Below are 26291 nucleotides of genomic sequence, written 5' to 3'. Positions count from 1 at the left end.
TTAGTATATTAAGATAAACTTAAGATCATCTAAGTGTACTCAACTGTGCTATTTTGGGACACCATGAATATGAACTAAACTGCGTAATACACTTGAACCCATCTTTCATACACTGCAAAAATAATACTAAGGTAAGTGGTTGCAAACAAACAAAAAAATGTTGAAAGTTAGTCAACTAAATTTGTTTAAATGTAGCTAAAATAAATTGATTGCAACCACTTACCTTAAAAGATTTTAGTAAATTCAATTAATCATTTTTTTCAGTGTACACTAGTATACTCAAGTGAACTACAAGTGGTTACTGAATACATTTTTTATATTCAGAGATAGTATGTTAAAAGCGTGTCCCAAAATAGCACAGTTGAGTACACTTCCTTGATCTTAAGTAGTACTAAAGAATCACTTTTCACAGACAGGGCTTAGACTAAGCCAGGATTAGGCCATAGTTCAATCAGGACATTTAAGTACTTTTTATAAACATGCTTAGAAAAAAACATTACTGGGGTGCATCTTGAGACAGAACAAAGGCACTGATATGTTTTAAGATCAATCAGTGCAAGTTTATTTCAGTTGAAACAGCTAAGACTTACATTTTAGTCTGGGACTAGGCTTAAGCCTCTTCTGTGAAACCGGGGGTTAGTATATTAAGTATATAATTAGTGTGTGAATATAGAGCACTTTAAGTACATTATGGAAGTGTACTTGTTTTTAACCTGGGCTCTCCAGCGGCTCAGAGTCTGAAGGCAGAAGCGTTTATTATGAAGCGTGTTCTGATGCAGACGCTCGGTCAAACCCGTCGTGATCTCGAGACTTGATCTTTGAGATGCGGTTTATGTGCTCTTAACGCTGGCCGGGTCACACTCGTGTTCTCCGTGTCTGGCCGAGAGCCGGTCCAGAGAGCGCGGTGAGTGTGCGGGCGTCCGGCAGCAGCGGGCGAGATCGGCGCGGAACGAGGGCGTGTAGAGGCCATAGATCACCGGGTCGCAGCAGGTGTTCAGATTCCCGAACACGAAGAGCAGGTGATGGATGTACTCGGGTGTGACCTTCAGCATCTCAGGCTGGAACCAGTACCAGATGCCCAGCAGATAGTAGGGCGTCCAGCAGACCACAAACGACAGGACGATGATGATGGTCATCTTCAGGGTCTTCATCCGGGCCTTCGGGATCATGTCTGTGCCGCTGCGTCTCAGAGCCTCGCCAGCTGCAGAGACAAACACACCATCAGTGATCAGAGATGTTCCTCAAACAGAAGAGCATTGCATTCGTAATATTAAGGTCATGGGTTCGACTCCCAGGGAATGCATGATCTTATTTACATTTATGTACTGGACAGATGCTTTTAACTAAAGAAACTTATATTGCATTCAAGGTACCCATGCTTTACCAGGGAATCAAACCCATAACCTTGGCGTTGCAAGTGTTATGCTCTTCTGTTTGAGTTACAGGAAGGCTAAGATTAAAACTGATCAAACATAGCTTGAATGCAATACAAGTCAATAAAACATCTGCCAAATGCATGAATGAAAATGTGAAATGAGAGTTTTTTTGTGTTTGTTTGTTTAGGTTTAGTTATTTGAGTACATCAACTTAAAACAATCAAAAATGTATTTTTCATATTTTATTTCAGTTCATATTTATTTCAAGTTAAAAATGTTCTTTATTATTTTAGTCTAATTAACAATGCTCTTGATATTAATCTGCTAAAAACTATTTAACATCCATAAAATTAAGTTAAATGTAGAAAAATGACACATGAACCTGCAATATTTTTAAATGCTTATGTAGGTGAAGATGGCACAACTGCAGAGTCTTTGTTACTAATTACTAAAAAAAACTGGACGGGTTTTTTTGTTTAGTAAAATGTTTGTAAACATTTTAAAAATGAAAATTAAATATCTTAAAAAAAAATATTAAAGAATAATTTTGAGAGGAAAAAATATTCAAAAGCAGTTTTCAGCTATTTTAAAATATAAGACTAGCCTACAATCAAAATTAATTTTAAAACATATTAACAGCCCAAATCCTACTCATTAAACTCTATCATTTAATAATAAACTTTATTCTATATAGCAACACGTTTTTAAGGTGCTTACACACACACACACACACACACACACATTATTACAATAAAAAAATAAATAGGCATAATAAGAAAATAAAAATAAAATGTAACTCCTAAATATGTGAGAAGGGCAGGGTGTTGATATGTTTGTGATAACACCATATTTCAGTGTTCACCTCTTTCTAAGCCTATAAAAACATCCAGCAAACCCTCATGAATGTCTGACCTTGTTTGCTGCCCTTGGCAGGAATCAAGTGACTGTAGAGTCAAAGCTCTCTGGGCTTCAGAGGGAGGAAAATAGAAGCTGTGCTGATCTGATACTGCTGTGATATTACAGTAATCCACTGACTGCTGTTACTGTAGGCATGTGACTGTGTGTTATTGAGTGCCTAATGGAGCCGCTAAACCTGAGAGGGGCATTATAGGTATCTTCAGCTGCTAAAATTAACTCTTTTCCATACCTGCCAGTGCAAAAGAATTGAGCAAATGTACCGGACATAAGCATTTCTAACTGCTTATGTAACTTTGCATTACTGTTGCCTACTGATGATGAATTATTAACCGTTTTTTCTTGTATATCAGAGTCAGTCCAGCAGGTTATTGTTTCACTCACAGCATCATATCTTGCCACATAAGACAAAAAAAGTTATAATTATGAGATTATGAAATTGGGATTAAAAAATCATAATTATAAGCAAAAAATAATTATTTCAATGTTTTATGAATTTTTATCTCATAATTAGGATTTTTATAAACCTTATATTTATGACTTTTATCTCGTAATTTAGATTTTATTTTTGTATCATAATTATGGTTTAGTAATAATTTAGAGTTTTTACCTTATAATTGACTTTCTCAATTTTAGATTTTTATCTCATAATTATAACATTTTATCTCATAATTATGCCATTTTGACTTGTCATGATCTCGTAATTTTTATTATCTCATAATTCCGACTTTTTATCTCCTATTTATGGCTTATTGTATCCCATTTAGACATAGTTATGACCTTTTGTATCTAAACATGACTAAATATGAGTGTGTCATGACGTTTTTTATGGGGCAGAAAAGACCTTCCATAGAAAGTACACCTGACGCTAAATTTTGTTACTTTAATTTTTTATTTTGGTAGTTTACTCCACGTGTGTGTTGCCACATGAAGAAAACTTTACTCATCCCAGATAAACAAAATGTTACGCTATGGTAAAAGCTTTTAGATGATGTGCAAGTCATGATAATTTGCTGTTACAGTCGAGTGTAAGAGGCTGTGAGACTCTGCAGGGCCGCGGGTCGCTGTACCTTTGTTCTTGTGCAGCTGTCTGTTGATCTCGATGAGGATGCAGGTGTAACAGCAGCTCATGACCAGCAGAGGAATCACGTACAGTGTCACGAAATGAAACATGTTGTACGCAGTCTCGTGCCAGCGCTCGCGGAAACTCCCATGTGTGACACACTGAGTGAAGTCCACGCTCTCCGCTTTGACCGTCCGGAAGATGAACAGCTACAAGAGGAAGAATGATGATGAGATGATCAGAACCAGTGAGTATTCATGCATCGGGTAATTATCTGCTATTTTACTCCATAGCATGTCTTATTCCAGACTAGAGGAAAGAAAACATCCAAAATACAGACTGAAGTGTTTATTTTATCGCCCTTTATCCTTTGAGTTAGTGAGTGTGTGAGTTAGTCCCTTTATCTTTTTGCGTCAATAGATTCCAATCTTTAAAGAGTTTTTATTTTACAAACACCTAACTTTACAGTTTTATTGCTCTCTATAATCTGACGGTTTGTTCATATTTCACTGACACTGATTTATACAACATGTTATTCCTAAAAACTTATTATAAATAACATTGTTATTCCTAAGTGATAAAAAGAAAAATCCAAAATCCCGTCTACAAAAACCTTTAACTCCTAATATGCCAACAGAATCAAACAAGAAATTTGAACCTGGATTTTATCCAATGTTCAGAATTATTTGTGGTAAATTAATGCAAATTAGTGCATATTTCATTAGATAATGCCTCATACTGTGAGCGACTATAAGTACATAAGTGTGTGTGAGTGAGTGAGTGAGTGAGTGAGTGAGTGAGTGAGTGAGTGAGTGAGTGAGCATTAGTGAGTGTGTGAGTTAGTGAGTGTGTGAGTTAGTGAGTGTGTGAGTTAGTGAGTGTGTGAGTGAGTGAGTGTGTGAGTTAGTGAGTGTGTGAGTTAGTGAGTGTGTGAGTTAGTGAGTGTGTGAGTTAGTGAGTGTGTGAGTTAGTGAGTGTGTGAGTGAGTGAGTGTGTGAGTTAGTGAGTGAGTGAGTGAGTGAGTGAGTGAGTGAGTGAGCATTAGTGAGTGTGTGAGTTAGTGAGTGTGTGAGTTAGTGAGTGTGTGAGTTAGTGAGTGTGTGAGTTAGTGAGTGTGTGAGTTAGTCAGTGAGCGTGTGAGTTAGTCAGTGAGCGTGTGAGTTAGTCAGTGAGAGTTAGTGAGTGTGTGAATTAGTCAGTGAGCGTGTGAGTTAGTCAGTGAGCGTGTGAGTTAGTCAGTGAGCGTGTGAGTTAGTCAGTGAGCGTGAGTGAGAGTGTGTGAGTTAGTCAGTGAGCGTGTGAGTTAGTCAGTGAGCGTGAGTGAGAGTGTGTGAGTTAGTCAGTGAGCGTGTGAGTTAGTCAGTGAGCGTGAGTGAGAGTGTGTGAGTTAGTCAGTGAGCGTGTGAGTTAGTGAATGTGTGAGTTAGTCGGTGAGCGTGAGTGAGAGTGTGTTAGTCAGTGAGCGTGTGAGTTAGTCAGTGAGCGTGTGAGTTAGTCAGTGAGCGTGTGAGTTAGTCAGTGAGCGTGTGAGTTAGTCAGTGAGCGTGTGAGTTAGTCAGTGAGCGTGTGAGTTAGTGAGCGTGTGAGTTAGTCAGTGAGCGTGTGAGTTAGTCAGTGAGCGTGTGAGTTAGTGAGCGTGTGAGTTAGTGAGCGTGTGAGTTAGTGAGCGTGTGAGTTAGTGAGCGTGTGAGTTAGTGAGCGTGTGAGTTAGTCAGTGAGCGTGTGAGTTAGTCAGTGAGCGTGTGAGTTAGTCAGTGAGCGTGAGTGAGAGTGTGAGAGTTAGTGAGTGTGTGAGTTAGTCAGTGAGAGTGTGAGAGTTAGTGAGTGTGTGAGTTTGTCAGTGAGCGTGAGTGCGAGTGTGTGAGTGTGACCTGTGGCGATGCGATCAGTGCGCTGAGGCTCCAGGCCAGCAGTAGCATCCTCCTGTTCCTGTGGTGTGCGTTGAGCGAGTCCAGCGGGCGCAGAATGGCGTGATGCCGGTCCAGACTGATGACCACCAGGATGAAGGCGGATGTTTGCATGGCGAACAGCTTCAGGAAGCACAGCAGCTTACAGAGCCCGTCTCCAGCGTACCACTGCACTGTCACGTTCCACACCATGTCCAGCGGCATCACAATGAAGGTCATCATCAGGTCGGCCGACGCCAGGCTGATGATGAGAGGACGCAGGTGAGACGCCAGACGCAGGCCGCGACCGCACGACACGCTGATGAGGAGCGCCAGGTTACTGACCGCGGCGAACAGAAAGAGCACCATGGTGGCTGCCACGCGGGTCTGAGCCGCGGGAGTGAAGGTGGGCACCGTCCAGTCCGTCAGCAGCGGCGGGAGAGACACATTAGACACAGATGGCAGTGACGTGTTATCAGACATCACACCGCTCTGATCTACACCTGCATGAAGAGACAAAAACAGTATCTAAACGAGGTAAAACTGAACAACAGGAGTGTAAAATTCACTGATGCACTGATATGAAAAAATAATTTATATGATATACTCAATGTTGTGTGCATACACTTCTAAACCAAAATACATATGCATTGCAGTATTTTAGTCATTTTGACTATTCAGTCTCATAATTATGACTTAGTATGTTTATAATTTTGACTTTTTATCTCATAATTTAATGTAACCTTTTATAACATTAGTCGTGGCCTAATGGTTAGAGAGTCGGACTCGTAATCCAAAGGTTGTGGGTTTGAGTCTCGGGCCGGCAGGGATTGTAGGTGGGGGGAGTGAATGTCCAGCGCTCTCTCCACCCTCAATACCACGACTGAGGTGCCCTTGAGCAAGGCACCGAACCCCCAACTGCTCCCCGGGCGCCACAGCATAAATGCTGCCCACTGCTCCGGGTGTGTGTTCACGGTGTGTGTGTTCACTGCTGTGTGTGTGTGTTCACTGCTGCTTGTGTGTGTTCACTGCTGCGTGTGTGTGTTCACTGCTGCGTGTGTGTGTTCACTGCTGTGTGTGTGTGTGTGTGTGTTCACGGTGTGTGTGTGTGTGTGTGTGTGTGTGTGTTCACGGTGTGTGTGTGTGTTCACTGCTGTGTGTGTGTGTGTTCACTGCTGTGTGTGTGTGTGTGTGTGTGTTCACTGCTGTGTGTGTGTGTGTTCACTGCTGTGTGTGTGTGTGTGTTCACTGCTGTGTGTGTGTGTTCACTGCTGTGTGTGTGTGTTCACTGCTGTGTGTGTGTGTGTGTGTTCACGGTGTGTGTGTGTGTTCACTGCTGTGTGTGTGTGTGTGTGTGTGTGTTCACTGCTGTGTGTGTGTGTTCACTGCTGTGTGTGTGTGTGTGTGTGTTCACTGCTGTGTGTGTGTGTGTGTGTGTTCACTGCTGTGTGTGTGTGTGTGTGTTCACTGCTGTGTGTGTGTGTGTTCACGGTGTGTGTGTGTTCACTGCGGTGTGTGTGTGTTCACTGCTGTGTGTGTGTGTGTGTTCACTGCTGTGTGTGTGTGTGTGTGTGTGTGTTCACTGCTGTGTGTGTGTGTGTGTGTGTGTTCACTGCTGTGTGTGTGTGTGTGTGTGTGTGTGTGTGTGTGTGTTCACTGCTGTGTGTGTGTGTTCACTGCTGTGTGTGTGTGTTCACTGCTGTGTGTGTGTGTGTGTGTTCACTGCTGTGTGTGTGTGTGTTCACGGTGTGTGTGTGTTCACTGCTGTGTGTGTGTGTTCACTGCTGTGTGTGTGTGTTCACTGCTGTGTGTGTGTGTGTGTGTGTGTGTGTGTGTGTTCACTGCTGTGTGTGTGTGTTCACTGCTGTGTGTGTGTGTGTGTGTGTGTGTGTTCACTGCTGTGTGTGTGTGTTCACTGCTGTGTGTGTGTGTGTGTGTGTGTGTGTGTGCACTGCTGTGTGTGTGCACGTTGGATGGGTTAAATGCAGAGCACAAATTCCGAGTATGGGTCACTATACTTGGCCGTATGTCACGTCACTTCATAATTATGACATATCTTATTTAAATTTTAATCTCACAATAATGTAGTATGTCAATTTTGCCTTTTTTTCTTATAACTTTTACTTTTTAATCTCATTATTATGACTTGTATGTCACAATTACAACTTTCCTATCATTTTGTCATAATGATTTATGTCACGATGACTTTTTATCTCATAATTGTGACTTTTTAAATCACATAATGACTTAGAAAAGTTGTAATTGTGACATACTGAGCCATACCTATGAGATTTTAACAATCATAATTATGACAAAAAGTCACAATTATGAGATAGTGTGTCACAATTTTGTCATAATTATGATTTTTTTAAATGTAGTAATTATGACTTTTCTCATAATTTCCCTTTTTTATGGTGTTGAAATGGGCTTCCACAGAAACTGAACCTGACACTAAAATACTTTGATTTTGTTTAATCTGAGGAATATTCCACATTTGTGTCGCCACATGAACAAAATGTTTGTCATCCTAGATAAACTAAATTTATGTTTGCTAATTTAAGCATCACTGTTATTGCTCTATATTAAAGTTGTGATAATAGGGTTAGTAATTGATATTAGTAATTAACATATTTCAGATTACATGATTACATTGCATAATTAGTTAAACATTTCTGTTATGGCTCCTCATAGTTAGTTATTTGAACAAACCATTTTGAGTATTAAAGTTGCAGTGAAATTGAAGCAGCAGCAGCAGATCTTTTCTTCCGTATTTTGACGTGAAACAATGATTGGAGAAATTCTGTATATGTTACGAGAGAGGATATCCAGTTATGACATTCAGATTAAACATTACCAGGTCAAAAAACTGCCAAATGAAACATGCACAGGTGAATCGTTCACAGTAAGATCAAATACATGCACTTAGAAAACTGATACAGTGAATTCACATTTCAAAGCTGCATTCGCCCTCGAGCGTCCACAGACACACTGTCAGTCAGTGTCAGATCAGAGCGGATAGCGGAGAAGAGCTGTCCCGAGTGTCTTTGTGTGTCTCTGTCCTCGCCATCGGGCCGCTATAGCAGCATTCAACACAGAGCAAAGAAGCCATCAGGAGCTCCATCTGAGAAACAACACACATATTCAACTAAAGCCCTAATCTGAGTTTGAACAGCGGGTTCCTGCCAAACAAGCATTCCTTCAGCTCCAGGAATTCAGTTCAGCATCGCACACACACTGAGATCCGACGCAGATCAACACAGAACAAGACGTCTTGCAAGAATCGATAGTGTGTAACACAAGCCCCCATGGAGTCTGTGATCATTAACACGTTCATTAATAAACTCTCCACATGTTAAACGAGAAGCCTGAAGAGTCTCGGTGGGGTTTGATGGCTTAATCTGAAGGTCAAAGTCTAGTTTGTTAATCAGGTGAACAGCATCACTGACACACTACACTTTCTGACTGCAAATGAAACCAACATGAGATCTCAGTGTGAGATTTAGAAGTCTGACAGCACATTCTAACCTGGATAGAAACAGCATTTTAGGATTTTTTTACATTCTTGCAGCTCAGAATGTACACAAGAGGTCATTGGTTCGATTCTCAGGGAATGTATGTATAGAAGTGACTTGGATGAAAGCAAATACATGTCTGTACATTTTAAAAGGTTATGAAACATTAATGCAAAATACAAAATATGGTAACGCTTGATTGAAGCCTTTATGTATTTTAATTTTACATTTATTTATTTCACAAAAAGGGACAGTGTACATTAATCAACATTCATAAATGTAAATGTACCTAAATTAGCCCAAATAATAAAATGCAGTTTTGCTGATTGATTAGCTGAAATTGGTTATGTTTTAATGCATTATGCTTTCTGAAGGAATAGATAAGATTTATAATGTATTAGAACTGTGGTTACAATTATTCATGAGATCATGCAATGCATTGTAAGGTGCATAATTATACATAAATGTTTAGTATAAAGTGTTACCAGTAAAGTGTTACAATTCTGTGCTATTTATAGGTAAAGAGATCTTCAGGTTTTGGTTTTCAAAGCAAAAGTGATGCCAAATACAAACATTCTCACATTCATGCTCAAGCTCCTTTTTATGCTTTGAATGTAGAATTTGTAATGAAAATATGCAAATAATATGCAAAAAAGAATCAGTTTTGGACTCCACTGTAATATATACTAACTAAATCTAGATTTGTTAGACATCTTTATGTCAGGTCTATAATTTATCAAACCGTACAGGATATTAAAATATTTAAAGGACTAATGCTGCATCTGCATAAACACTATTATATATTCATGTTCATTAAACATAGAGCAGAATATAGCTCTGCAGGACTAGTTTAGACACTTAATCAAAGAACGATCTGGAGTCTTGCCTGTTTTACCAGATGTTTGTCAGTTTTACAGTTTGATTGGTAGAATTTGAGGTGTGAGATGGAACCGATTCATGTGAAGGTCCAGTTTCATATTCCAGTAATAAACGAGCTGAGCTGATGATTGTTTACACTCAGCTTTACTGTATTATTACTGTACCAACACATGAAACGCATTCCTCATGCTGCATCATTTTTGTAGCTCTTCATCAAGATCCAGTTTGCTGAATGAAACTCTATCATGAAATGCTCACCTCAGAGTAATTTCTCTGTAATGCAGTTCAATTCTCCTTCTCTCAGCCTGACTCTGTGTAAAATCCACTCTGTCCCATCGCACTGAATCCTGTTCCTGAGTCAATCAAAGGAATTCCTGATTATCCAGATCTCACATCCCATCAGATGAGCAGGATCTGCTGCTCATCCTGGACCCGATCATCACGTCTCATAATCCAGTTTAGGAGAAACACAAGACATGATGAAGAGGAGAAGCAGAGGAATCCTGCGGTGAGTACAGCCTCTGTGTGTGTGTGTGTGTGTGTGAGAGAGAGAGAGAGAGAGAGAGAGAGAGAGAGAGAGTAACTCACTCATGTAAACTGATGGGAAAATGCAGTTTAAAATTCTTTATAATTCCAGGTTTGATGTATTATTTTTGAGTTACTCTTGATATAAGCCATATTCATATATTTAATCTGAGAATGTAGCTGCAGTGTTGGGGAGTAGTATGCCTACATGTAACGAAATTACACAATTACAAAATAAATGTTAATCTGTTACAAAAAAAGGCTAACTAAATTGCAATTACTTATGAAAATGTTCCCGATTGCAAAGGGGGTTACATCTGAATATTTTCACGCACATATTTAAATGAGTACTTTCAGAAATTGCAGCGACTGACTAAAATATGAGAAAGCAATGTTTCAGGAGTTTAGGACACGTGTTTATTCAATGACTGTTTTATTTCCTGTTTGGGTTTATGTATATGCTTTATTTATTTTCTTCCCCAAGGCATTGTTAGATATCAGTGTTTTCTGTCATAGCTGTGCAAAGATTTGATTCAAAAACACTATCATTTCTATTTAACGATGCTTTATGATTTTAAACCTGTATTTAACCTCAGAATTATCTCAAAATAAAAAATGGTGCTAAAGTCTGATTTTGTGGTGGCTGTGCTTTAAAAATCCATTATTATTCTCTTAATTCAAGTGAAGGCTTTTGGCAGTGTGTCAGTAACTCTCCTAGAAGACTAACTGTGCCTGCTTTAAATGATTGAACATGTTTAAAAGTCGAAAACATTAGAAATCAAATGTAATCAGTTACATTATTTTAATTAAGTAAATAGTTACATTACTTATTACATTTGAAATAGGGTAACTTGTAATCTGTTACATTTCCAAAGTAACATCTGGACACTGTATCTTCATCAAAGGAGTAGACTTTAGTGGAGATGCAATGACATGTTAATATACAGCCACTACTAAATCAGCCCTAGCAATAATTTGAATCAAACAATTAAATGTCTGTTATCTTGCTAGTATTGTACTCTTTTGCATTCTTAATTATGAAAATAAATACAAATTCTGTGGTTTTCTACTAGAGGCCCATGAGACTTTAGTTTTGGTTGATCTATGTGAACTCATAAACCAGTGTCTGTCTTTTTTTAATACATAATCTCGGGTCAATTTTATACATTTGAAGACATTTTTAATGACACATTTGAAAGGTTAAAAATAAGAGTTGTATTTTATTAGTCTCTTACTGGCAGATGAAGAAAGCTCTCCTTAAAGCAAACAAAGCAAGCCCTACAAATCAATAAAAAATCAAGATTAATTTAATGAATTTTCATGTTCATTAAACAGACTTCTTATTTAATGGTATTAGATGATTTGTAAATTGCATTTAATAGAGTTTTTGATTCAGTTTAATTTCTCCCATAAGCAGCGTGCATCGGGTTGGCTGACGTGACTTTGAGGGCGTGGCTTTGTATCAAATGGGCGTGGTCAGTCTGGCGGAAGTCAGCAAGTGGCTTTTCACCAATAATTAAGGCCTAATGAAGAGGGAACAACCGCACACTCACTTAAGCATAGACTGTTTATTAACCAAAAGGCTACCAGCAGAAACGTTGGTTAATAAATAGTCTATGAAGTGAGTGTGCGGTTGTTCCCTCTTCATTTTTTCCTACAACCTGCAGCTCTACAAGCGTTTGCTTTGCCTTACTCTTTTCACCAATGATTACCATAGTAACCCAAACCTTGCAGAAAACAACATGCAGTATTAAATATTCTGCAACATGACACATTTTAAATTCTAACACAAGAGTATTTATTACTTACCTAGGATTATTTGTGATATAAATCACATTCAGGACTGTGAGGAACACTAACACTACTGTTTTCTAAAAGTATAAAAATGTCCCAATAATTTACTCACCCTCGTGCCGTCCAAGATGTTCACGTCTTTCTTTCTTCAGTCGAAAAGTAATGAAGTAATACTTTAAGCATGTTATGTTGTAGGCAGCTGCTACAAGGAACAGTGTGGCTATCATACCAGTTTAAGAATAAAAACCTAGAACTGTATTTAAATTGGTAAAGAGGGTTTTTTGGACATGGAAAGCATTTGTATGGAAAATCACTTTACTGACTGTTAAAGCGTTTTGATATAAAATGTATTTTGATATGATCAGTGCAGTAGGTGCTTTAATATTGGATAAGGCAGGTGGATGTTGAAATTGGTGAAAGTGTATTGAGACTGAAATGAGACAACATTTGTCCTGCTGAAATCTAGAAATAATACATGATTTATGATCACACAGCTGGCATCACAAGAGCTCAGGGCATCTCATCCACTCTTTAAAATATCATATTTTAATAGAAAATATGTTCAGACACGTGATGTCCACTAATGCAGGTGCAGCTCCTGCTTTAGTTTTGTGTTCATCTTTAATCTTGAATCCTCGTGTTTGTGATCTGGAAGCGTCGCCATGGCAAACACAATTCCTAAAAAACTAGAAAACCTCATCTCTATGGAGATATTATCCTTTATGTCACATGACCGTGCAGAATCTGGACTTCAGTCTCCTCATCAGGGGCGTGGCCTCATCGCTGTCAGGCTGAGTGAGGGGCGGAGTCACTGTGCTCCTGACCAATGGGAGTCTGCTGAAACATTTACATCATGAAATAATTCATTGTCTTTCATTACAAACATGATCAGCACAAGATTTGTGAACTCTAATACATTCATTTACATAAAATACATGAGACAGATTCATACCCATTCATCTGTACCGGCCTCGGCTTCACAGATGCAGCAGACACATCACCTATGAAGGTAAAGTCAGATTTCATTTGTTTGAAGACTTCTCTCTATATTCTCTGATATTTGTGAGTTTGTTCAGACTGACCGTGTGCTGGTGATCCTGAAGAGTCTGATGGGAGGATCTGCTGATTCACCTCTGCTTTATTATACGTGTTATTCAGATTCCTGACGATCACATTCAACAGTATGAAGACTCAGAGACATGTTTTCAAATAAAAGTTTTATAATGTAAAAGCTGCAATATATTAAATGACTTAAATATTTAATTCTAATAAATCTAATAAAATGGCCATTGTGATTTAAAAGGCAATTTAAGAAAAAAAACCTCCAGATTTGCTTGTTTGTAGGGCTGCACAATTTGGCCTAATATTTTGTGATTATGTATGGCTATATAACACTAATAAGATTATTATAATTACTATTACTACATTAAAAATGATACAAAATGTACAATACTAATATTAATATCTTAATTTCTTCATTTCAAACGTTAAACTATCAAACTTTTATTTAGTGAGTATAGTGAATAGGGCTTCACAATTTGTTTGGTTTTTTTTCGATAAAAATTGCAATTGTGAATTTAAAAATAACTTGCTGTGCTTGATTATAGGTATACACAATCTAGGCAGAACTTTTGTGATTATATCACTATGGCTATACAATAATAATAATAGTAATTATATTACACAAAATTTACAATATTAGTATTGAAATATTTCACTGTAAAATAAAATTGAGAATTTAATAGAACATTTTTTTTTTTACAATACTCATATGTATGCCTTAATTTCTGGTGACAAGTATGGGAAGTTGGTTGGTGCATATTGCATTTTCAATTATTTCAATACAAGTGAAAACAAAGTTTTTGTTGTTTTTGAAGCTGTTCACTTTCATTGTTCAGAAAATATAATTTTAAACATTAAGTTTAAAATGATATGTCCTCATTTAGATGAATGATTAAATATGTGTGTGTGTGTGCTGACCTGTTGGCCTCTGAAAGGGTGTTGTGATGATCAGCTTGTTCTTGTTCCTGCCGCAGGAGTGTCTCTGATGAGGTCATGGTTTGGTTGTGCTGCTTCCCGTCTGCGGAGAATGACAGGAGAATAACACGGTAAATTTGTTCTTCTGTTGACTGTATTGTAGGGGTGGGCGCTATACCGGTATTAACGTGACTACCGGTATTATGTTGTGCCATGATATGGATTTTGCTATACCGTGGATACGGTTACATATTCATGGATTTCATTGGATGGACAGACAAAGTATTTTTTCGTTACTGCATCATCAGAGAGAGAGAGATGCCCCGCTTGAGCGACCATAAATCAGAACCGGATAGGTTTTTGCTCCAAACACACGATCGGCTTTTCAATTTATTTTGGCTGATCTCTATTCCAGAACTGCGCACAAACTGTATTATAATAATTTCCCAAAATGTAATTTGTGTGGAAATATTACTAAGTCTGTAAACGGCCGTTAAGACGGACACAAAGAGAGAAAATACTGTAGCAGGCAGCGCAAGATCATTACATTTACATTTAGTCATTTAGCAGACACTTTTATCCAAATGAGGACTGATTATGCAGGTGGCAGCAGTATTTGGACACAATTGCATCGCAACCGACCGGTGGGATCCCCGTATACCCCCGCGCTGCCCCACCGTCGAGGGTGGTGAGGGAAGACGAGCCACCGGATCGGTTTTGGGCAGTGAAAGGTACAGTCCATGATCCAGTGAGCTCATCATGCACCTCCGGGAAGAAAGGTACCGGGGTGGGGCCCTGAGAACCAGCGTGAGCCACCCCAAGAAACCAATCGTCCAATCTCGAGGGTTCGGGACGCGGTGGAGGTTTCCAAAGGATACAATTGGTACCCCATGAGAGGGTCCAGCCTGTTCCCTCGGCAGCTCCACAGGCTGCGAAGTGCCGGTGGAAGGAGGAGCCCTCGGAGGTTGGTTCCTCAGAGGGGAATTCCTCACCGTCACCGCCCAGAAACGCATGGATGGAAAGGTATCTTTAAAAAGACGTTCCACCCGTGAATGCTCTTTTAGAGAAATTACTCTTTTAGTGTACTGAAGCGCACAGGGGAGATGGCCGCTTGCAACACAATCGGGGGTAGTGCAATCCGATGTGTGCAATCCACTCGAAAGGAAGGAAAGCTGAATATGCGCTGCACCTGCTGCCTACTTATACTCACGCTGTGATCAGCGGCAGCTGGATCCAATAATCGCATGCTAATGTGCATTGTCTCGTTTAGATACACTCGTAGTGGATTGGTCTCTCTAAGCGAGATCCCAATTCGTCAGTCACCGACGTGACTCGGAGTGACCGACTGATAGGGAACAAAGCTGCGCTGCACTTGTAATAATGCATAATACAGAGCCAAGATGGAAAGAAAAAATATCATCTAAACTTTTCTAAAGACAGCAAGTTCCCCTCAGACATACATTCATATCTCCTACCCCTAATTGAATTGCGATTTGTTTAGCATCTCATATTTTAATCGATTTTCAACCGGCTCGCGGTTAATCGTTACATCCCTAGAACTCATATGCTTTTTAATAGTTATACAGTATAAATATTAAAATACAAATTAAAATACATGTTTTGCCTGTAATTTAACTAAGGTCTACTAAAATGTTATTCCAATTGTCTTTTCTCATATCACGATATAATATCAATATTATCTGGACAGTGGAAAATATCGTGATATGAATTTTAGCTCATATCGCCCACCCCTACAGTACTGAGTGTTTCTCAGCTGTGAATCTGTGCGTTCAGTTCTTACGGGGTGCGTTCTCTCCGTTCGGCATCTCTCTCCTCCAATGCTGGACGTCAGACCTCACAGCCGTCGTCCTGCAGACACATGAGAGTGAAGATGTCATCACGGTATCTCTAACAACACACTACAGCTTCATTCACTCGTGCACCATCTGATGATGAGGTGAGTGTTATGTGGTGTTACCGTGGCTGTCGTCGGTTGTGATGTCTCTCTGGGACGGTTCGCTGTGATGTTGGTCCTCTCTAAGAGAGAAAATGCAGAACGTTATCAGTGATCAGACTTTGATGAACATCACAATACAGTAAGGCTGCAGAATTTAGGGGAAAAAAAATCTAATTGCAATTTTTCTGATAAAAACTGTGATTTAAAATGCAATAGAAAAAACTGTTGTGCTTGTTTGTAGGTTTGCTCAATTTGGCCCAAAAGTTTGAGGTTATATATCAATAATATATCAATTCTGATAAACATTGCAATTGTGATTAAAAATTTAAAAAACAAAATCCAGATTTTCTGCAAAATTTGGACAAAATGCTGTGATTATATATCAATATAGCTATAATAATTATTATTACTTTTTATGATCATTATTATTATTATTATTACTAAATAAAATATTAAAATAAGAAATGTTACTTTTGAAATATTTCACCATAAAATAAAATAAATATTTAAGATAATATAAAAATAATGTAAACATCTTATTTTACAACTGTAAAACTTCCTGTCCTAATTGTGCAATTTTTAAACAAAAGCATCAAGCTTTTATTTTGACAGAAAACAGCAGGGAGCCCTTAAATCTTTTCTTTTGTTGAAACCAAGACATTTTGAATCACTGAAAACACTGGATCATGAGCTGTTACACACGTCACACAGCACATGTATTTATTTAATTAAATCACAGCCTTCGAGATTTAATAATTGCATTAATCCATATCACAATTTCGGTTTTATACCAATTTATCGTGCAGCCCTAATAGGGAGACGTTGAGAGAATAAGTGCATGTTTCATGTTTAATATTGACACAGACTGACCTGCTGTAGGAGCAGCTTCTGCTGTAACGCTTCACTCAGTTCACTGACCAGACGCTCCTGCACTGAACCAGACACATCCTGCAGAGCAAACACACAACTGATTATTATATTCAAACACTGCATTACTTCAGCAGGTGTACTGTATTTTCCAGAAAATAGGCCACACTGGGTCAAAATCACATTGTTAAGAGAAAAAAACAGATCAACTGTATCTGTGTATACACTCAAAAAAATAAATCATGCCATAGTTAATTATTAAGTATTTGCATCCTTTTGATTTTATTTAAATAATCGTTTTTTCAAAAATTATGTAGTCAGATTACTTGCAATTAATCTAAACCTGCAAATTGTTTAAATTATTAGATTTAATCAGTTAAAAAGTATGAATGTAGTTTACATATAGCTAGATGTGGAACAAGCCAAATCCAAATATTTAAATTTTATGAGACTGATTTACATACAAATTTCGGGAAATAGAATTGTTTACAAGCGGAAATGGCGTTATTCCATACTCCACTCGGTAGAGGGCGGCAACAGCAGAAGGAGAAGCAAAGTTCCTATTAACATTTTGCACTAGAACAACGTGGATCGTGGCCTGATTATAAGGTAAGTTACATCTACAGTCATCCTTTATAATCTGTTGGTTTCTGCGTATATAAATGTATTATTAGCGTTGAAAATATCATATTACACTAATATTAATGCACTGATTATCACATTTTTCGTTAAGTCCATTAGCTAGCTAACTTGCACATGCAGCTAACACATGAGCCAACTTTAGCTACTCATTATCGGCCAGTATTAGACATATTAGTAATTAGAATATATAGAGATGTTTTTTTTTTTTTTTCTGTATATCCGCATCTTCTGACTTAAAAAAGGATGGTGACACGTGCATTCGTAAATTCAGATTTAAAGTGGTGTGAGGGGTGGGTAACTTTGTAAAGATTCAAATCACAAAATTGTGTTAAACTGTTTATGTTTCTTGTATGTATGCTACAAATAATTGTTTTTTTGTTTTAGAAAAATTAATATATCAGATTACAAACAGTGGAAACCATTTTGAATTGTAGGTGATTCAACATAAAAAACATATTTTAATATATAGTTGAAAACATATTTGCTGTGTTTGATCTATAGGCTTTAGTGGGTCCTTTAGTTGGTAAAGAAATGGCACTACAATTCTGTGTAGTGTCCCAGGCACTTACCTTAACACCATAACAACCTTAAATAACCACAAATGAGCAGTTAGACATTTTTTATTTTCATATGAGTTCAATAAATTTTCCCACAAAAACATGACCTATCAAAAAAATAAATAGGTAAATAACTGAGGCACGTGACCCTTTGTATAATTTATATTATAATATTATTATTATTTTGCAGGTAATGTGCTGTAAACTATCCACCTGAAAGCCAGAACTTGTTGCACACAACTGATAATTTTTCTTTTCTCTTTGTTCATAGATATGTGAATGTGGCCATGTAAAGTGTGTGACATTACGCTATCTACGAGGTATGAGTTGCTTAACATTTACATTTATTCATTTAGCTGACGCTTTTATCCAAAGTGACTTACAATTGCTATATATGTCAGAGGTCGCACGCCTCTGGAGCAACTAGGGGTTAAGTGTCTTGCTCAGGGTCACATTGGTGTCTCACAGTGGATTAGAACCCAGGTCTCTCACACCAACGGCATGTGTCTTATCCACTGCGCCATCACCACCCAATCTTAAACATTTTTAAGTGTGTTTTAACAGAAAATCTTAACCATTTTCATGTTATCACAGGCTATCCCCCCGATTTAGTGCACAATTTATTAGAGGGTGTTGTCCCTTTTGAACTGGCACATTGTTTCAGTGTGCTCATCTCTAAGAATTATTTCAATCTTGAATGCCTTAACACGCACATCCTCAAATTTCCTTACAAGTGGAGTGACAAAAAAAATAAATCTCACATCATACCATGCAACTCATCCAGGAAGACAATTGGTGGTAACGCCCATGAGAAATGGAACTTAATACGATTGCTTCCATTTCTTGGAGAAGTAAGTGTAGTAACCCATATGTTTAAAATGGAAATGCATATTCATATTGTTACGTCTCGTTTCAAGTGAAGAACATCCTGTTCTTTTAATCTTTTTCAGATCAACTTGGAGTTCATGTGTATAACAACTGTTCCTCTGACATCCAAATTCATTGGTCAACTGGACAAATACACTGATGACCTGCTGAAGGTTTTCCGTCACAAAGGAGGAACTGCAGGACAGAAAACACTGGCACTGACAGCTGAAGTAAGTGCGTTTTTTGGTTGTTTTAATGTATTGCATCATGTATTTCCAGTAGTTACTCATCATGACTGGGTTTTAGAAACCTTTCTCTGACATACACATGTAGAGACAAACATTTTTACACACTTAAAAACATTTATTTGATTAGCGGCAACATCTCTCAGACACTTGAAGAAAAAAATCTTCCCTCAAAGCTACCTGGAAAAACTATGGGCAAGTGTACCTTGGAACAGAAGCTGTGTTACCAAAAGCTGTAATACCAAATATTTATTTGATTTAGTTAATAGAAGTTAATTAATAAATTAAATCTATTTATGGCATTATTTTTTGAAAGCATCCTCATTTTACAGTGTCTAAAACTTTGAACAGTACTGTAGCTTTGCAGGTAGGTTTTTTGAAGTGTCTGAGAGATGTTGCCACAATTCTTCTGGATTTAGTCTGTCTCAGTTTGTTCTGTTTCTTCATGTCATTCCAGACAGACTGGATGATGATCAGATCAGATCTCTGTGTGGAGCACTGGCAGTTGTCAGACTCCTTGTGCAGACAATAATCTCACTGAATTATTACAATTAATGACAAAAATAATGTTTGGAAATATAAACGGATATTTCCAACGGACACGCTACCGCAAAAGATAGAAATAACCGACTTAAAACCATTTTTTGCTGGTGAAAATACTAGTGGCCTAAGACTTTTGCACAGTACTGTATATATATATATATTTTTTTTTTTTTTATTTGATCTGCTTTTAAATGTATATAAAAAAAATATATATATATATATATATATATATATATATATATATATATATATATATATATATATATATATATATTCACAACTCATTCTCTTCGTTTCTCCTCCAGGACTGTGAAAGTGCAGAGTCGGGGATTGCACAGACAACCATGGGCATCTATGTCATTCGGACAGAGGGTGCTGGTCCTGGAGACGGAGATGAGCCAACAGATGTTGGTGTGGTGCTTGAAGGCGTGGAAGTTCTGCACAACTTAAAAAAATGTCACCCTTGGATGTGTGATGCTTTTTGGACTCATATATGCACTTAACCTGAATTACCCAAAGGACCTTAAATGCACATTCGAAGTGTTTCAGAAAATCTTGATGGACCTGGATACTACCAAACTGTCTCCAAAAGTCCAAGAATTGAAAATTAAGATGCTTCGGTGATTTGTTAACAGATATTTCCTCCTTAAAAGCAAGTGGGTTGACTTTTTCTAAATGTTTGTAAACTTTTAAACAACAGTATTTAAAAAGTTTAACGTAGTTATTGTAACTAGTTATTTTATTGTAGAATGTTTGTCCTATACAGCTGTGTTACTAAAATAAAACATACACAGAAAAGTGTGGTGTGAAGACACTCAATTTAATTTTGTTGATTTTCAATAGATTTTTTTGTTATTTGTTTTTATTATTTCCTGGCAACCAACCATTCTAAATTTAAACTAATTATTGCATGTCACTCTGTATGTTAGTGTAATATAAGCAGTGCTGTTAACAGGTTATCTGTCTACCTTGAATCTTCTCTTGAGGAAACGTATCTGTAGCACTGGCTAATGTTTAGCACATTTTTTTGTAGTTTTTGTTATTCTCAAAATATGCTTTGAAGCATTAAAACAAGGTGGTCTGGCTGTTGTTGTTGTTGTTGTTGTTTGTGTGTGTGGTTAGATTTTGTTGTAGCATATTGTGATTTAGGCAGGGGATTTAGGGAAGAAAAATAAATATATGTATTAAAATACATTGGGTTTATTAATAAAAATATCTAAATATGATGCATTTAAAATAAATTGGGTTAATTATGTAATGATAAATAATGTTCTTTCTTATGAATTTAAAACAAATTGAATTTATTGGTACTATTACTTAAATCTTAGTCTTGCACATTTAATTTACATATGACTTGTAAATAGAAATCACATAAAGTTTATTTGTTTGATTAAGTTAAAAAATATGTAATCCAAATGGATGGAAATTTTACATGCAATCAAAATACATAAATCTTACTTGTTAGGCCTAAATATTTTTTTGAGTGTAAGTCACATTCAGAAATAATGTAAAATACCTGTACAAGAACCATTTTTGGTTCCACAAAGAACCATTCAGTCAAAGGTTCTTTAAAGAACCATCTCTTCCTTAGCTTTTTATAATCTGAAGAATGTTAGATGTTAAATCTTCAGATATTAAAAGTTCTTTATGGAACCATTTAGTCAAAAAGGTTCTTCTATGGCATCGTGAAGCACCTTTATTTTTAAGAGTGTATGAAAACATGAACACATGATTAGGACACTGTTAGATTATGATTATAATGCAGCAATATTATAAAAAAAAGGAGTATATAAAAAGGAATAGCTGCCTGAGGTGAAGCTGAGTGACTTTATGCCAATAAACTGAAACCCGTTGTATGACACATCCTATGATATAAATCAGATAACTTAGATACATAACATAGACGTAACATTACAACTTGTATCTGCACAAAAGGATGCAAATCCCAGTGAGCTTTGTTACGCGTTATGATTATGTATGTAACTAACCCAGACATCACTATGTAACTTCAAAGCCATGGTTCTCTCTCTTCTCACGTCTATGCTTTGGACTCCATGCTGTTGCAAGCTAAACGATCAGAGCTCAGGGTGCCGCCTAAAGTGCTGCTATAACCATCATCATTTTCATGATCGATCGTCACTGTCACGGCCGAGTACTCAAGTACTCGATCGCTGTTGCACATCTCTATTATAAATAGCATTTATTAAAAATGGCCAGACAAAACAAAGCGACGTGTGGGAAATGCGCTTTACAACTAAACTTGAGCTCACATTCCTCTCGCACTCAGATCTCACCTGGCATTTGCACAGCAGTCGAAGAGCATCTTTATAGTACATGGCGGCTTTATCCGGGTCCCTCATCTGTAGCTTAATCCCACCAAGACCCTCGCAGGTCTGCCACTGACCGGACGGGTCGTCTGCGGGAAGAGAGACAGACAGCCTGTAACAGAGAGACAGGCAGCGTGTGTGTGTGTGTGTGTGTGTGTGTGTGTGTGTGAAGATTGAAGCCCCACTACTTGTAGAAAACAGATCCATCAGTGTGATCATGAAGGAACTGTAAATCTGGACATGTTTCAGTCCTGCAGTTCAAATGTAGAAATTAGGATGCAGTATTACTGCAGCTTTTAAGCCTTTTGTGCCGCTTCTCTGTAACTTGAAGTGAAGTGGTGACCCATACTTGGAATTTGTGCTCTGCATTTAACCCATCCAAAGTGCACACACACAGCAGTGAACACACACACAGCAGTGAACACACACCCGGAGCAGTGGGCAGCATTTATGCTGCAGCGCCCGGGGAGCAGTTGGGGGTTCGGTGCCTTGCTCAAGGGCACCTCAGTCGTGGTATTGAGGGTGGAGAGAGTGCTGGACATTCACTCCCCCCACCTACAATCCCTGTAGTTGACAACAGCCAGGGTTGTCGAAACTAAACTCGATAGGAATGTGGCTCTACTGGAGCAGGAATGAGGAACATGCTTTCCAGGCCTACAGATACACCTGGGGCACATTCAAGCTCACACACAACGTTTTCTGGGTTCAACAACATGTTTCCTGGAAACGGTGTGCAACGGGGTTTGAGATGCGCTTTCTCTTGTTTGGTGGGTGTGTCAAAAATGTCAGGCAATCAGCAGCAACATGTATATAATCCAGGTGGTATTAAAGAGACAGCTGCACAATGGGTCCAAGTGAAGTCATTTAATATGTGTCCGCTGCAGCTCGGTATACACAACTATTGAAGATATTAGAAGACATGTTTGTCGTCAGAGTTTTATAGTAACATAGCATATCAACATGATGATGATGAATTTGTAAGTAAATGTAATTAACATCAAAATAAACTCACAAGAGCAAGTATATTGTTTGCACATGTTTATTTACATTAAAGGCAAAATAACTGAAATAATAAGAGCACAAGTATAGATCTGGAACTTTTTTAAATCTGTCTAAATATGTAGTAATTGCAATGACTTCTGGTCAATATCCTTTAGGAAGGTGTGCTAGACACTGATTAATGTAACATAAAAATACTATATTTATATATTTTGTTATCATATTGTAGAGTGACACTTTCATAAACTTTTCTATGCTCCTCTGATTATATAATGGTAAATATTACAGTATCATAGCACAACAACAGTGATCAGCAATAATGATAAGCCTAATACTCACAATAAAAATAATAAGGTCATATCGATCATAACACAGTCTCGGAGGTAAGAAGTGGATTATCCTTCATCTGAAATGTTTGTCTTTTCATCCTGAAATGTGAGGCAAATGTTGGATCACAATAATTAGGAACCACAGTTTCCACAAATCCCTTCACTCCACTGGGATGTTCTCTTTTATTCTGGATGGCAAGGGCAGTGACTGTAACATCGAGTATTTTGCAGTATTAAACACTGTGACGAGCGTCCCGAACACTCATCAGCGTTGCCCTGGAGACAGAAGCGAATCACCTGCACTCGCTCATCACGGCTGGATCGGCCACACCTGTCGTCAATTCGCCCGCGGCCAGATAAGCCGCGTGAGGCTGGTGTGTCAAACGCTGAGAACTCATGTGTCGTCTCTTGCTGTTATTGTCTTCCAGAAACGAGCGTGTGACCGAGCACAGCACCGAATCACCACGACAAGGGAGATAGCCACAGAGAGCACCGCACGACCTCAGCAAGCCACTCTTTCACTCTGCACCCCACGTTTGTTAATAAATCCACCCTCCGGGGTATTTATTTGAGCTCTCCTTGTCGCAACACGTTTTTATACCGATTTCATCAGGCTCTGAAAAGTCTTCAAAAAGAACACAAAGAATGGCCTTCTTAGCTGCCATAGTTGCAACGCTTGCATCATCAGAATAGGGTGTTCAACGCACCACCGTTTCCGTTTAATAAACGTTTTACACCGTTTTGTCTTGCACACGTCACTCAAACACAGACCCATGAAACACGTGTGTTCAGGGAAAGAGATATGAAGGTATTTTTGGTGCAAAACAACTGAGCATCTGTGACAGCAGAATTTGTAGTTGTAGAGAATAGCCACACGTGTATCAGTAAATTTGAAGTCACAGACAAAAGTTGAAAACTTGAACTTGATTTTTTTCACTTATAGAATGTTTGCAAATATCTTAATTTGTGATCCGAAGATGAACGAAGGTCTTACGTTTGGAACGACATGAGGGTGAGTAATTAATGACAGAATTTTCATTTTGGGGTGAACTAACCCTTTAACTTATCCAAACAATATATTCAAGTACTTCTTTAGTTTTTTTTTATTTTCAAGTTTGTGGTCTGGATCATGTCATCTGCAATACAATTCAATTGGCACACCTGTGCAATAATCATGCTGTCTAATCAGCATCTTGATATGCCACACCTGTGAGGTGGATGGATTATCTCGGCAAAGGAGAAGTGCTCACTAACACCGATTTAGACAGATTTGTGAACAATATTTGAGAGAAATAGGCCTTTTGTGTACATAGAAAAAGTCTTAGATCTTTGAGTTCATCCCATGAAAAATGGGGGCAAAAACAAAAGTGTTGTGTTTATAATTTTGTTCAGTATATATAAGGTCCTTCAGTATTATCACCAGCTTTCGCGTTGCTCAATAGCTAATTACCCACCTCCATCCCCGACTCTCCATCCCTCTTGTCAGTCAGGATTTAGCATTCTGATTCTCCTTTGAATCAGACTATTTTCTAAAATGTTACATTAAATTGTTGAACATTCTGTTTACCCTAAATGGAGTTCTTGCCACAACCATACCACCAATCCAAACTGTATGCTAATTGTCAGTCATCTTTTATGATAGTGGTCCTGACAGAATTGTATTTTTAAAAAGAAAATGTTCAACAATTAAAAAGAATGTTATCAAGACTAATGCTAATGAGCTATTGTGATATTTATGGGGTTGGGGTTGCAATAAAATATGGTATACAGTGCTGTACCACAATTTGATTGTTTTACACAGGTAAAAAATTAAAATAAACTGAACAGTACTAATACCTGAACACAGCATTGGTGCAAAACGGTGTTTAACGGTTTAACTCCACAATTAAGTACTACATAGTTCAGAGTCTTTGTAATGTGTTTCAGCAATACATTTCTGACATGTGTAATGTGTTTAGAAACAATTCTCAGAATTCTCTTTACACAGACTTTAAATGAAAATATAGTAATATTACATCCAGCTACTGTAAAATGTATAGAAATCTATTTACAGTGTAGTTTAGGTGCCTATCATTTGACACCTGAACGAGCAGGGGAAAACAATTAAAATAATAATGATAACAAACTTTTGCAAGCTGCAAGCATCTTCCAGAGCTGACAGCAGCAAATACCAATAGAGGTACATTTTCTGAAATTACTCACATTATACTGTACAATATTTTATAATTTAAATACATTAACAAATATATTTAATAATTTTGTATATGACACGTAAGGGATAATGCATGGCTAGCTGTGCATTAAACAATTTTAATGCACATCGTGGAGGCAACCACGTTCTCCACGTTGTGCATTAAAATCGTTTAATGCACAGCCATGTATTATCCCGCTCATACCATGGTCATTTGCCAGCACAGACAAGTTAAAGGTGCCGTAGAATGGAAAACTGTATTTACCTTGGCATAGTTGAATAATAAGTGTTCTGTACATGGAAATGACATACTGCGAGCCTCAAACACCATTGTTTCCTCATTCTTATGTAAATCTTGTGTGTGCAAAAGCCTACTGAAAAAGAGGCGAACACCAACATAACATCGACTGTGGCGTTACAGTCGTGATCATGTTTACGCCCCCCAACATTTGCATAACGTATACCAACCCATGTTCTAGGCCAGCCGGACCTGCACAGATATTGCTATTAAAACAAACAAAAACGATAAATAAATCAAATTAAAACGAAATTTTAAAAGATAAGATATCACTGACCCTAAACTGCAACTTCCTACTTTATTAACTTTCTAAAGTGTCAAAAATCTAGCAACACAGAGGCTGCGTCCGCACCCTCAGTCACAACTCTCTCTCAAGCCTCGTTCACTCCACCAGCGTCTCGATCGCAGCTATCATGATCATACCACGGATGCTAAACATTCTTGCAAAATCTCTCAAAATCTGTATCTTCGTTTGATTAATTAAAGCTGTTAATGATATTCAGTTCTGTGAATATCATTAACTTCATTCGTTCTGTGACTCT

At 37.8% G+C, this 26291-nt stretch overlaps 3 protein-coding genes across 6 annotated transcripts in view; 1 reads left to right on the top strand and 2 right to left on the bottom strand.

Moving 5' to 3' along the window:
* Nucleotides 1–830: 830 nt before the first annotated feature.
* Nucleotides 831–5723, bottom strand: LOC306878592 (gonadotropin-releasing hormone II receptor-like; the record flags this gene model as incomplete). Its single annotated transcript, XM_079431014.1, has 3 exons — nucleotides 831–1201; nucleotides 3362–3563; nucleotides 5226–5723. The coding sequence occupies 3 exons, from the start codon at nucleotides 5721–5723 to the stop codon at nucleotides 831–833; spliced, it is 1071 nt and encodes a 356-aa protein (XP_079287140.1).
* A 6527-nt stretch (nucleotides 5724–12250) lies between these two features.
* LOC306877497 (uncharacterized protein) overlaps nucleotides 12251–26291 on the bottom strand; it is a 34209-nt gene continuing 20168 nt past the window's right edge. The window contains exons 7-14 of one of the 4 annotated variants that reach the window (XM_079429278.1): nucleotides 21900–22021; nucleotides 16755–16832; nucleotides 15906–15964; nucleotides 15729–15796; nucleotides 13931–14030; nucleotides 13033–13112; nucleotides 12903–12951; nucleotides 12251–12784 (exon numbers count right to left, since the gene is read on the bottom strand). In XM_079429278.1, the coding sequence (XP_079285404.1) occupies nucleotides 12676–12784; nucleotides 12903–12951; nucleotides 13033–13112; nucleotides 13931–14030; nucleotides 15729–15796; nucleotides 15906–15964; nucleotides 16755–16832; nucleotides 21900–22021 (665 nt within the window). In that variant the 3' untranslated portion in view covers nucleotides 12251–12675. Of the gene's footprint in view, nucleotides 12788–12902; nucleotides 12952–13032; nucleotides 13113–13930; nucleotides 14031–15728; nucleotides 15797–15905; nucleotides 15965–16754; nucleotides 16833–21899; nucleotides 22022–26291 lie in introns of all 4 variants that reach the window. The other 3 variants (XM_079429277.1, XM_079429276.1, XM_079429279.1) reach the window with 3 other exon arrangements.
* Nucleotides 17250–20690, top strand: LOC306878021 (uncharacterized protein; the record flags this gene model as incomplete). The annotated part of the gene is made up of 4 exons (XM_079430100.1): nucleotides 17250–17274; nucleotides 18545–18801; nucleotides 18901–19047; nucleotides 19911–20690. 4 exons carry the CDS (start codon nucleotides 17250–17252, stop codon nucleotides 20106–20108), a joined length of 627 nt encoding a protein of 208 aa, XP_079286226.1. The 3' UTR covers nucleotides 20109–20690.

Source organism: Barbus barbus (genome assembly GCF_936440315.1).
Source record: "Barbus barbus genome assembly, chromosome: 12".
Classification (NCBI taxonomy): domain Eukaryota; kingdom Metazoa; phylum Chordata; class Actinopteri; order Cypriniformes; family Cyprinidae; genus Barbus; species Barbus barbus.
Note: the sequence above shows the minus strand (reverse complement) of the source record. Positions and strands in the feature narration are given on the sequence as shown.